We start from the raw sequence: 12548 nt of genomic DNA on the forward strand, positions 1-12548 counted from the left end.
AGATTTTGTAGAAATTTCTTTGCTGCTACCTTTTCCCGGCCCTACCCAGGCTGATTGAGGTGAATCTGGGAAAGCATGTAAAAAACCTTAGGAGTAATGTCCATTCCATTGTTTTCATATTTTAGAACTATCCTAGTGAGGTTTATAATTTCATATTTGCTGTATTTTTTGTCTTCAGATTCTCACGTATTCAGTGTGAGCATGATCACGACACAGAAAACGCCCAAGTTATCCAGAAAACGAGGCCGCTCTCCCTTATCGACTTTTGTGTGATTATAAAAATTGTATTATTACAACAATGTTCATCTTATTCACCATTTTTATGACTGGTTCTGGAGTTAAAATCTGAGGTGCATCTGAGAAGACAAGTGAAAAGGTAGATGGAAAAATCACAGAAAAACTAACAGCAAACAGCAAGATTTTGTAGAAGTTCGTTGCTGCTACCTTTTCCCGGCCCTACCCAGCCTGATTGAGGTGAATCTGGGAAGGCAAGTGAAAAACCTTAGGAGTAATGTCCATTCCATTGTTTTCATATTTTAGAACTGTCCTAGTGAGGTTTATAATTTCATATTTGCTGTATTTTTTGTTTTCAGATTCTCACGTATTCAGTGTGAGCATGATCACGACACAGAAAACGCCCAAGTTATCCAGAAAACGAGGCCGCTCTCCCTTATCGTCCGAAAGAGAAAGCAAAAAACTAGTCACCGATAGCGCCACGCTTACTCAGAAAATACCTCGAGACAATCCTGCAAGTGAAGACTTTGCTCAGAGTGAAGTGATAGCTCATAGTGGTGAAATTATGACATTCCATGATACTGATGTGATTCAACCTACTAACAAAGTTGAAAGTGAGGTTTACGAGCTGGAAGACAATAGTCCTGATGAAGTGGATGCAGACAATACAAGACACAAGCAAGCTCCTAGGAGGAGATACATGGAAAACGATAGTAGTGAAGATGAATTGGAAAATCTCTTTTCCAAATGTCAGCGTATGATCAAAACCAAAACAACGCCTAGCAGAATAGAACCTACCAATATCCTAAGCGACAAAGTAAATAACATGGACAAGGACACACTTGGAGAGAAAACTAACTTGGTTCGAACTGTTCACGATCCAGATATAAGTGATCGAAGTAGCACAGCTAAAACCAAATCTAAATCCAAAGCAGCTGACGAAACAGACGATAGCATCTTCAATAGATCGACCAGCTCTGTACATTCCATCCAAAGCCGACTCGAGAATGCCAAAACGAATGCAATAAACAATAGAACTCTTGACAGCCTAAGCTATACATGTTTACCAAGTACAAGTAAACAGTCAGGGCTGGAACTCCAAAAGTCCTTCAATACAAGTACCAGGTCCTTGTTGAATTCAACTGGCAAGAGCAAATTCGGTGTTGATAGTGATGAAGAAGAATACAATATATTTGAAAACACAACCACTAGTCTCCGTAAAGGTACTTCAATGACCACTTCAAATGCTTCCCTGTGGAACAAAACCCAAGATAACGTGATTAAAGATATCTGTCTAGATGAATCTGAGGAAGACAATATTTTCGGAGCTCCTACCATTGCCAAAAAATGTTTCGTCGATGCAAGTCGGTTCCAAACTGAGTTAGTAGGTCAACAGAATGGAGAGAGTATGGAGAGTCGTACAACATTGGGAAGTCCAGGAAAGGGTACACAGAAGGCTAATGGATATGCGAGTGAAATAAAGGGAGGCAGGAAGAGGTTGATGGAAGAAGATAGTCCGGTGGAAAACTTCCGGGCAGATCAGGAGGCTGAGAGTTTACAAGATAGAGGATTGCTACGGGATGAGGAAGATTATGTAAGTAGATCATGCCTTCTAAAATTTATGCTAATAAGGAATAGAGCAGTTGCAAATAGGTAAAAATTATAAATAAATGGTCGATTCCTATGTAAAAAGTTAGGAAAAATCCAAATATGAGGTCAAAACTCCGAAAAAATAATTGTAAAAGGTCGAAAATTCAATTTTTATTTTCTGTTCTAATGAAAGAGTTCAAAGATGTGTGACGTCAGACTTTACGCAGTTGTTTTTTTCGTCCACTAGATAGCACCAGTATGCAAGCGAGCTTGCGGAAGAGCAGAAAGAAATGCGCAGAAACGTAGGCGCACAAACACATTAATGTGTTGCCTGCGAGGTAACTTTGCTCGGGACATTTGATGTGACCTCATCGTGTACGGGAGCGTATGCGGTGACGTCAAAGTTCAGAATTTACCGGTATTTTTTTAAATCAATTTATCTCGGAATCTAGAAGTCGTAGAAGAAAAAGAAAAATTCCGTTGGTCCTCATTTTTCCTTTAATCAATTTATCTCGGAATCTAGAAGTTGTAGAAGAAAAAGAAAAATTCCGTTGGTCCTCATTTTTCCTGCTCTATGACTTTGAAACATCACCCAAGTAAGCGCGACTGATATTATTAATTTTATTTGTTTTAACAATCTTACAAAATAAATACTCTCCCTCTAGCTTGATTACTTTTTGTCACCACTGGAGGTTAACAGTTAGCTATAATGTTTTAACAATCTTACAAAATAAATACTCTCCCTCTAGCTTGATTACTTTTTGTCACCACTGGAGGTTAACAGTTAGCTATAATGGGCAAGGTTAACATCTGGGGCATTCTCTACGATCTAACTCTTAGACATCTATGATTATATGGTCATAAAATGCAATGTAAAAAAATTCAATAAATTGATTTAAAAATTATGCATATCCATTTTTTTTTTTTTTTTTTTTTTTTTTTTTTTTTAATAGGTGTTTTTTAAGCACTCCGTTATATCAAAATCACCATCTTGCCTGATAAGTACCTACTTTAGTTTGATTACATTCAACATCTTTTGAATTTTGATCGAGTTTGGGCAACTGTGGACTCGGTACTCAGAATTAGTTGCAAGTAAAGTGTTTTCTGATAAGTATAACTTACCTACTACTTTTGCTATGCTAGTTTCCTTTTCTTAGCAAAGCTTTGTAGAGTGGTTCTTTGATTATCAATTGTGATAATGAGTAGTTTACAGTGGACTTGTCCGAATTCCAAAAGTGTTATTTGATCTTATCTTGTTTATTTATTCTCAACACATTTTCATCAGCTTATTTTATCACTCCAGAAGAAATACAACTTACAACATGAATTTTAGAGAGATGAGAGATGTTTAAAAATAGCCCTGACTCAAAACCAAAACCACTCAAAAAAATAAAATAAAACTCAGATAAAAGTGATAAAACTAAATTTTAAAAATTCCCGCTTTTTTGAACGTTCAAAAAACTTTTTCATCTTCAGACGAGTTTTTTTTTTAAGAAAAATCCGTCACTTGTCAAAATAATTCGTCCCAATGGAAAAAAATTCAAATATTTCAAATAAAAAGGCGGTTGAATGGATTTTATGGATTAAATTTCAATTATATGTTATTAATTTATTATTTTTTATCACAAATCAGCAAAAGCAAATCCTAAATCCTGCAAATCACAAGAATCAGTCAATCCCGAAGTATCAGAGGATATCCAATCCTTGGAAGCAGAGTTGAACCAAAAAGTCACAACATGTCTAACTTGGCGGGGAAGGATAAAAAACCAAGTGAGTAAAAATTAAAATAAATTTAACTAGTCTAGTAGGTGATTACTTAGCTAATAATAACAAAAACAGTTCTGTTAATTTAACTTCATCGGAAAATAAAATCTGTACCTATACAATGTATTGCATCTTCAAAGGTCTCGCTCTGGAGACAATGGGCCCGTTCTGCAACGAGATGAAAATTTTCATTGATGAGATTGGGAACCGGCTCTGCAAGAATATACCCGCATCCCCTCGGCTAGAGAATCGAAAGATATTCAAAAAGGTAAGAGAACAGTATAGTCTCCTCATAATTTTCTTGTGGAATAAGTGTTGAGTTATCCGAAAGAATCCTGAATTGAAATTAGATCAATGCACATCTATTCAATTTCAGTCCGGGATACTATGTACTTGGGAATCTGAATCTGCAGTCTCAGTTCAGGTGCTACAAGGAATATACGTGTTTTATTCTACAATGTACTTTTCAAGTCCATATTGTTTTAGCAGCTCCACCGTATCTTGGTTGTTGAAAGGTTATTTTTTACTTCCATATGCTAAGAAAGACACGCTTTTCAAAGTTTTCCAAATTCTTGAACAGAGTTAAGACGATTTTGAAGAAAATTGGCAAAAAATTTCAATACAAACAAAATTTGCTTATAAAATTTACCGAACTCCTCAAATCTTACTCATACGAATGTTCTTATTTCCAGCAAGCGTTACCAGGCAGACTCAACCGGACTCACCGGGAGCCTATACGATTTTGAAGAAAATTGGCAAAAAATTTCAATACAAACAAAATTTGCTTATAAAATTCACCGAACTCCTCAAATCTTACTCATACGAATGTTCTTATTTCCAGCAAGCGTTACCAGGCAGACTCAACCGGACTCACCGGGAGCCTATCACATTTAGTCCCGTGTTTGCCAATGTGCTGAATGATATTAAACTGGAGAGTTGCACACCATAATGTTGCCATTCCATGGGGGCAAAGTTCTCACATCTTCCCTAACTCTCTTTCCTCTTTGAAGTCACTACTTTTAACCACTTTTGCATTAAGCAATGAAACCAGACGCATTAGCTTTTATGCACTTTTTAGTCCGTCCTTCCTTTATAATTACAATAGTAATAAAAAGGTATAAGGGACGGACTATTGTATTCGCTTCGGTGTCGTCTGTTGCAGTATTAACTGGTAGAAAAAAAGAAAGTAAAAACATTCCATTGATACTTATAGGTAATTATAATTACATACAAAAAAATGCTGAGGGATCAAGAAAAACAGTAAACCCAGTACTTGAAAATGACTCGAAACTTAGCTACCTATATTTGGCCCATGCAAACTAACAGGAATCTCAAGTTAAAGGGTCGACCTTCATATCAAATTAAAGGTCTTTTTACCAGGAACACGAAAATGGTCCAGTGAACCATAAAGCCAAAAAAAACTGGTTTTTGGGGGATTTTTTTCACATTTTCTCACACAAATGAGCTCTGATCTTGAAATTTGTTTTAGTTTTAGCGTACCTATGTTAAGCTACGCCGAGCAAGGCCAATAAATGGATGGGTGACTTAAACCTTATATTGGGAATAAAGGGAGAACGGGCTCTAGGCTTTTGATAAAGTAGGTACCAAAGTAACTATTGTACGTTTGATTGCATTCTAGTTGTCCCAGGCAGTGCAAGATGTTCACAAATTAAATCTACCGAATCCCTCACAAGAAGTAGAAGCCAGCTCTCATTGGATCGATCCCGAGTCTTACACAGGTACTGATTTTCTTTAATCATGATCGAATAAACTACGGGCTAAAAAATTCCTGGAGGGACGGACCCAGCTTGTTTGTCTTTTGTACTTGTACTTCGGAATATTTTGTATCCCTTTCATTGAATAATCACACTGATGTTTTTTTTTCTCTGCAACAACCTCTTCTACTATACGAGAAAAACCTTTCATAACCATTTTATAATGGTTATTGGGATGTCAAAATTTGACGGCATGTGAAATTCAGGTTTAAAAATTTGTTTTCAGAAACAGAAACAGGTTTTTTAACTTTCATTGAGGTAAAATCTTGGGTGCTCTTCAGGTTAAAATTCAAATATGTAGAATAGGAAAATGTTGTTTTTCACAACAGATAACATCTTTTTTTTAGAATTTTTTATTTCAGAGGACGCAAAAGAGCATTTAAAATACGGAATCTTTGAAAAATGGAAATTGATTTACCCATTTATTTTTGTTATTAGTTATTACTAAAGTTAGGGGCTATCCCACTGTTCAACTCGTGCTAGAGGCTGTTTACTCTTGGTTCTACAAGTTTATGTTGGAGTTCTTGTTGACATCTGAACTTGCTCACTTCTCAGGCAAACCAAATTGAGCTCAAAATGTCCTTAACAAGTTGTAAAAATCTTTGCCAAAGTTCATCATAGTTGGACCTGCTCTTTGAGAGTTATGACTAAGTATTTCTTTAAAAAGGGCCAATTTAATCTAAACCAAATGATGAAGTTTATTTACAAGTGGAGCACTGTCAAATTTAATCAATTTGGGTAAACTGTTTGAAAGGTATGGTAAAACAAACAAACAAACTAAAGAAAATATTGTATTTAAATTAAAAATGTTCAATGATTTCTTGTTGATTTCAGAACATTATGGATCCAGAGTCCGAGTATCAGCTTCACGATGGATTGCTGGAACTTTATGAACTATCCAGTGACTACTCTATATTGGAACATCAAGACCTCATTATGGTAAATACTTTGCATCCACTTGCATTACAGCTGAAAGATCTGGGTTTGATGAAGGTTTTAAGCAACTGTGGTAAAGCAGAGAGCTTCTTCACAACAAAGTTTTTATTTTATTTATTTATTTTTCTAAGGCTCCAGCATTTAAAAAGCACTTTGTCTTGAACCTTGAACCACAATATGTTCAATGTGGTGTTGAACTTAATATTTCTCCATTGCAGAGTCAAGTGCTGTACTTACAAGATAAGCTATCAGAGAAACGGCAAGCATTGGTGGAATTATGCAAGAAGTTTGTACAAATCAAACATTCCGTGGAGATGAAACGAAACTGTGATCAACTCATTCCTGATTATGTCAATGTTATAAGTGAGTTTAGTACTATAGATATTAATAGAATCAAGTTATGAATTATCTGTAGTAAAGCAGAGAGCTTCTTCATAACTTTGGATACTAATAGAATCAAGTCATGAATTAAGCTTGTACAATGTACATAACTTTTGTGGATATCACAAGCATTACTAAGTGCCTCCTTTACCACTAATTCTCATTTGTCCATCCTTTTACGTTGGTAACGTCACCACCGATCGCTATCCGATTAAATTAGCTACTCAATTATCCTCACAAGAGATAAGCTTATCTCAACATTTAGGGCCTTTTCCCCCCTATACCTATAAGCCTCAGAGTGGACTTCTTGTGTACGGAGTTAATCTGCAAAAGTCCTCACAAGGCTGGGTGCATCCCAAACTTCAAGCACAGAGCTCAGAAAACTTCGACTCTGCCGGGAATCGAACCCGGGACCTCCAGTGTTGCAAGTCTAGTGTGATACCCACTCGCCCACGGAGATTGCTTATACATATTAGGCAAATACCTACTTACCTAAATAATAATAATAAATCTTTTAAAAAATGTACCTTGGAACTGCTTTTGCATCCCAAAACGAAAAAGTGTGGTTTCCGCCTGGCCAGGATTCGAACTCAGCACCTCCAGGTTGAGAGTCAGTGCTCTTGACCACACGGCCACAGATGTTACTAATACTTAAAAACTTATAAGTACCTACTGTCTTTTTTGCACAAAAAAAAAAAAAAAAACATCAAGACTTTTTCGTTTGACAGACCAGTGTTCATTTCCAGTTTAGTTTAGTGATTCAGTTTGAACTGAACGCATCTCCGCGTCACCATGCGGCCTCGTGTGTTTATTTTGCTGTGTATCGCGTTCGAATTTGCCCGTGCCGACAAATTCCGGCGGCAAATCGAAACGGAAAATTTCGACTCGAATTTTGACGATGAGAAAATTTCGCGTGTGCTTGAGAAGAACAGCTGGTTGAGTGCCATTCAGATGGACCGGGTTCGAATCTCGTGGACGCCGCTGGAACATAGTGTGGTGTTTTTAGTGGAGGCGCGAACCCGCGGCTATGTGGGTGTTGGATTTTCACTGGATGGGAAGATGGCGAACGCGGATTTGATTGTCACCTGGGTGGATGATATCACGGGGAAACCGTACCTGATTGTAAGTCATCTCCTTGTAATAATTTATTAGTTACTTTTTTTTTTGAGGAGGAAAAATCTTTATGACTTCTCCAGCATGGTGTGGAGGGTATGCTGGAGTCACGGCTAGGGTATGGTGTTTCGCCCTTCTGTGGCACCATTCCTGGCCGCTCAACCCGCTAAAAAACCTCCCCGCTCTTCTTTCTTGGTCCCGGAACTTTTCTGTTATGACTTCGGGAAAACAGTCTGAGTTTGGAGGAATTATATCCTTCCAAAATCTAAGACCAGTAGAACCTTTTATTATTATTATTATTATTATTATTATTATTATTATTATTAGAAAAGATTGTACCTTGGAGCCACTTTTGCATTACTTCAAGGCACATTTTAAGAGGTTTGATAGAGGGAACTGTAACTGCTAAGGTCATATCGTCCCGAAAGCGAAAAGAGATGGAAGACAGGATAGGAGAAAGCCGTAGCACACCTGAAAACATGGAATTCAATATGTTATTCCAATATATTGGACTTTTTTTAAGGATTTCCCTATAGTAGCAGCATATCCCGAAAACGGGATCGACCGTTACGGGATTACGGTACATCCTAGAAGAAAAGTGTAAATGTATAATATGTAGGAAATAACTGTTTCTAATTCATTGTTTATAGAAAAAAATTACCGGAAACGAGATATTGTAAGAAAACCTCTTTTTCAGCCGCCATTTTAGAGAAATCATTACGGTACGGGATTACGGTACATCCTAGAAGAAAAGTGTAAATGTAAAAAATGTAGAAAACAAAAATACAAACAACTTTCTAATTCATTGTTCTTCAAAAAAATTTACTGGGAACGCGATATTGTGAGAAAACCTCTTTTTGGCCGCCATATTGGAAAAATCATTACGGGACATTATCTGTTCAGGATAAAATCCGCCCGGGGTGGGAATCGAACCCGCGGCCTAGCGCTTACAAGGCAGATGCACAATCAAGCTGACTAGACTGGCAATACCAAACTGAACCTAGGTATAGAGCTAGAGACCATCATCCCGGTGAATAGCAGATACAAAAAGATATCTTTTTCTTATTCTGCTATTGCCATTCGGCGAAAGCTAAAGCTGCTAAAACAACAATTAATGTTTAATATTGGACAAGTTTCTTCCGACCTCAGTAACAAAAGAAAGAAAAAGAAGAAAAAAGGATCAATTAACAATTAATTAGATTTACTTTATCATGGACACTCGTTGCTTTCTTGAAAGCCCAGAAGAGGTTAGGTATAGTAGAACAGCCGCGGTAGACAGTAATAGTACACAGAAAAAAGACGGAAGAACACGCGAAGACCGAAGGATGAAAACGAAACGTTACACAGATATTACAATTAAAAATACATACCGAATTTGTCACAAAAACGTTAAAACATTAAAAATCCCTAATTTTCGAACAAAACGACACCCACGAACTATGAACAAAGTGTTCGAAAATTAGGGATTTTTAATGTTTTAACGTTTTTGTGACAAATTCGGTATATATTTTTAATTGTAATATCTGTGTAACGTTTCGTTTTCGTATCCTTCGGTCTTCGCGTGTTCTTCCGTCTTTTTTCTGTGTACTATTACTGTCTACCGCGGCTGTTCGACTACCTAACCTCTTCTGGGCTTTCAAGATAGGAACGAGTGTCCATGATAAAGTAAGTCTAATTAATGTAGTGACCGTTGCAATTACCTCTCAAGAATACGTAAGATTCATCGATTAACAACTTAATTTCAACTTCTTTATTTCTATTTCAGACTTGAAAGCTTGAAGAAAGAAATCTCTCGTCTGGATTATCTTCAATCGATTCGCTCTATTCAGATAGACTGCAAGCTCACTGCATTATCCCATCAGGATAAAATCCGCCCCGGGCGAGAATCGAACCCGCGGCCTAGCGCTTACAAGCGTCATGGATAACATACATACAATAGTTATGTCTTCAAATTCAAGCAGTAAAGCAGTTCTACTCGAAAAGGTAAATTTAAGAGTTTTGTAGGAAGTATTTTTTTTTTTTTTAAGAGGTTTGACAGAGGGAACTGTAACTGCTATGGTCTTATCGTCCCGAAATCGAAGAAAGAAGAAAAAGGAAAAAAAATGTATTGTAGTATTAACTGGTAGAAAAAAAGAAAGTAAAAACATTCCATTGATATAGGTAATTATAATTACATACAAAAAAATGCTAAGGGATCAAAAAAAACAGTAAACCCAGTACTTGAAAATGACTCGAAACTTAGCTACCTATATTTGGCCCATGCAAACTAACAGGAATCTCAAGTTAAATATAGCTTCCAGTGGTGAGTACTTTTGATAAAGTAGGTACCAAAGTAACTATTGTACATTTGATTGCATTCTAGTTGTCCCAGGCAGTGCAAGATGTTCACAAATTAAATCTACCGAATCCCTCACAAGAAGTAGAAGCCAGCTCTCATTGGATCGATCCCGAGTCTTAAGTCAAGCTCCAACAACCACCAAGACAACAGTCAAGAGGAGTCGATCGGTTACAGCCAAGGACACTCATTCTAGTGATGATGCTGTTGTAAGTTGATTCTTTAGGGCTATCCCACTGTTCAACTCGTGCTGGTGGCTGTTTATTTACTCTTGGTTCTACAAGTTTATGTTCAAGTTCTTGTTGACATCTGAACTTGCTCACTTCTCAGGCAAACCAAATTGAGCTCAAAATGTCCTTAACAAGTTGTAAAAATCTTTGCCAAAGTTCATCATAGTTGGACCTACTCTTTGAGAGTTATGACTAAGTATTTCTTTAAAAAGGGCCAACTTAATCTAAACCAAATGATGAAGTTTATTTACAAGTGGAGCACTGTCAAATTTAATCAATTTGGGTAAACTGTTTGAAAGATATGGTAAAACAAACAAACTAAAGAAAATGTTGTACTTAAATTTATATTTAAAATGTTCAATGATTTCTTGTTGATTTCAGAACATTATGGATCCAGAGGCCGAGTATCAGCTTCACGATGGATTGCTGGAACTTTATGAACTATCCAGTGACTACTCTATATTGGAACATCAAGACCTCATTATGGTGAGACTTGTTATTGCTACAGTGATTTCAGTGAACATTAATTTAATATCTGGTCTCTAACAGCAACATTTTTGTGAAGTGCAAGTTGTATACTAGTTTGTAGAATGCTTTCACTACTAAGGTCCTAGTATTTTCTTTGCCCTGATCACAACTGCTTTCACTAAAAATATAGAACACCAAGTATCTTATCTCCAATTAATAATTAACAAGTATCAACCTACAGCTGTAAGTACCTAAATTATCATCCGTAGAATCTACGGGTTCAATAGAAGGGATATCTCATATTAAATTAAATTTTAATCATTTTTCATCATCTTCCTTATCCCCACTGATTTATACAATTTAGAGATTGGCATTTGGTTTAGAAGCACTGGTGTGATTGTGATCTCACTGACAATAGGCGGTGGCTGAAAAGAGAAAAGACATTTTAATGTACAAAAATTGACACAGAAAAAACTAAGGTACCGGAAGACCAATCGAGTGACTGGGTTCCGGAACTCTGTATCAGGAAGTTCAATACTTACAAAATAAATCAGGGGAAGTAACTTAATAGAGTCCTTTCACCCTGACTTGTGGCACCCTATGATAATAATAATAATAACAACGAGGAAGTTTATTTTCAACAAATCAACATCAATAAAATCTCTATCTATAAAGAGAGAGTAGCTATTTCTTTCAGCTTTCAGTATAGGTAGTATTTTTTAAAATAGGTTTTCCAGGCAACCAAAAATTAAACAGGTCTGTCTCTCATCTTCAGAGAGATGTTTTAATACATGAGTTTCTGTGGGCGATCAGCATGGAATATGCTTAGGTAGCCAGGGTTTTGAAGTTGGCGAAAGTACCACGGAGGTCGATAAGAGTAAAATACAAGTTGTTCTTACCCCGATTCGAGTTGGTTGAAACAATAGACCAGATAGAAATCGCTTTTGAAATCTGTGCTCGAGATTTTGTGCCTTGGCCTCGGATAATCTAAGAATAATAAATTTATTTTTTACCTATTTAATGAATACTGGGGTACTTTAAACAGGGAGTATACCAGCCTGAATAGAACAGTTGCGCTTACTTGTAGGCTGGCACGAGGAAGTTTATTTTCAACAAATCAATATCAATAAAATTTCTATCTATAAAGAGAGAGTAGGTATTTCTTTCAGTATAGGTAGTGTTTTTTTAAAATAGGTGAAAGTTGAAATTTCCAGGCAACCAAAAATTAAACAGGTCTGTCTCTGATCGTCAGAGAGATGTTTTAATACATGAGTTTCTGTGGGCGATCAGCATGGAATATGCTTAGGTAGCCAGGGCTTTGAAGTTGGCGAAAGTACCACGGAGGTCGATAAGAGTAAAATACAAGTTGTTCTTACCCCGATTGGAGTTGGATGCCACATGATTGGAGTTAATAGATTCCATAGATATCGCTGTTGAAATTTGTCCTCGAGATTTTGTGCCTTGGCCTCGGATGATCTAAGAACAATAAATTTATTTTTTACCTATTTAATGAATACTGGGGTACTTTAAACAGGGAGTATACCAGCCTGAATAGAACAGTTGCGCTTACTTGGGTGATGTTTCAAAGTCAAAGAGCTGAAAAAATGAGGAACTAGGGAATTTTTCTTTTTCTCCTACGACTTCTAGAGCCCGAGATAAATCCACTTAAAAAATACCGGTAAATCTTGAAATCTGACGTCACGGCATACGCTCCTGTAGGCG

General features: G+C 36.7%; 1 protein-coding gene and 3 long non-coding RNA genes across 4 annotated transcripts; 3 read left to right on the forward strand and 1 right to left on the reverse strand.

Moving 5' to 3' along the window:
- The first annotated feature begins 149 nt into the window (after positions 1 to 149).
- Positions 150 to 1951, forward strand: LOC108253557. The gene is made up of 2 exons (XM_017447741.2): positions 150 to 244; positions 660 to 1951. Exons 1-2 carry the CDS (start codon positions 202 to 204, stop codon positions 1889 to 1891), a joined length of 1275 nt encoding a protein of 424 aa, XP_017303230.1. The 5' UTR covers positions 150 to 201; the 3' UTR covers positions 1892 to 1951.
- A 1849-nt stretch (positions 1952 to 3800) lies between these two features.
- Positions 3801 to 4641, forward strand: LOC113471154. Its single transcript, XR_003393959.1, has 2 exons — positions 3801 to 3856; positions 4430 to 4641. It is a non-coding gene; the product is annotated as an uncharacterized LOC113471154 (long non-coding RNA).
- Positions 4642 to 10039: 5398 nt separating this feature from the next.
- On the forward strand, positions 10040 to 10836 carry LOC103518209. Its single transcript, XR_003393960.1, has 2 exons — positions 10040 to 10337; positions 10740 to 10836. It is a non-coding gene; the product is annotated as an uncharacterized LOC103518209 (long non-coding RNA).
- A 271-nt stretch (positions 10837 to 11107) lies between these two features.
- On the reverse strand, positions 11108 to 11861 carry LOC113471153. Its single transcript, XR_003393958.1, has 2 exons — positions 11726 to 11861; positions 11108 to 11251 (listed from the first exon to the last, which is right to left on the reverse strand). It is a non-coding gene; the product is annotated as an uncharacterized LOC113471153 (long non-coding RNA).
- Between the last annotated feature and the right edge of the window lie 687 nt (positions 11862 to 12548).

The sequence above is a fragment of the Diaphorina citri genome, unplaced genomic scaffold (genome assembly GCF_000475195.1).
Source record: "Diaphorina citri unplaced genomic scaffold, Diaci psyllid genome assembly version 1.1 scaffold2118, whole genome shotgun sequence".
Taxonomy (NCBI): Eukaryota; Metazoa; Arthropoda; class Insecta; order Hemiptera; family Psyllidae; genus Diaphorina; species Diaphorina citri.

Coding starts and splice junctions, on each gene's coding strand:
- LOC108253557 (XM_017447741.2), top strand. CDS start 202: ATGATCACGACACAGAAAACGCCCAAGTTATCCAGAAAACGAG. Junction 245..659: donor CAAGTTATCCAGAAAACGAG/GCCGCTCTCCCT, acceptor CCAGAAAACGAG/GCCGCTCTCCCTTATCGTCC.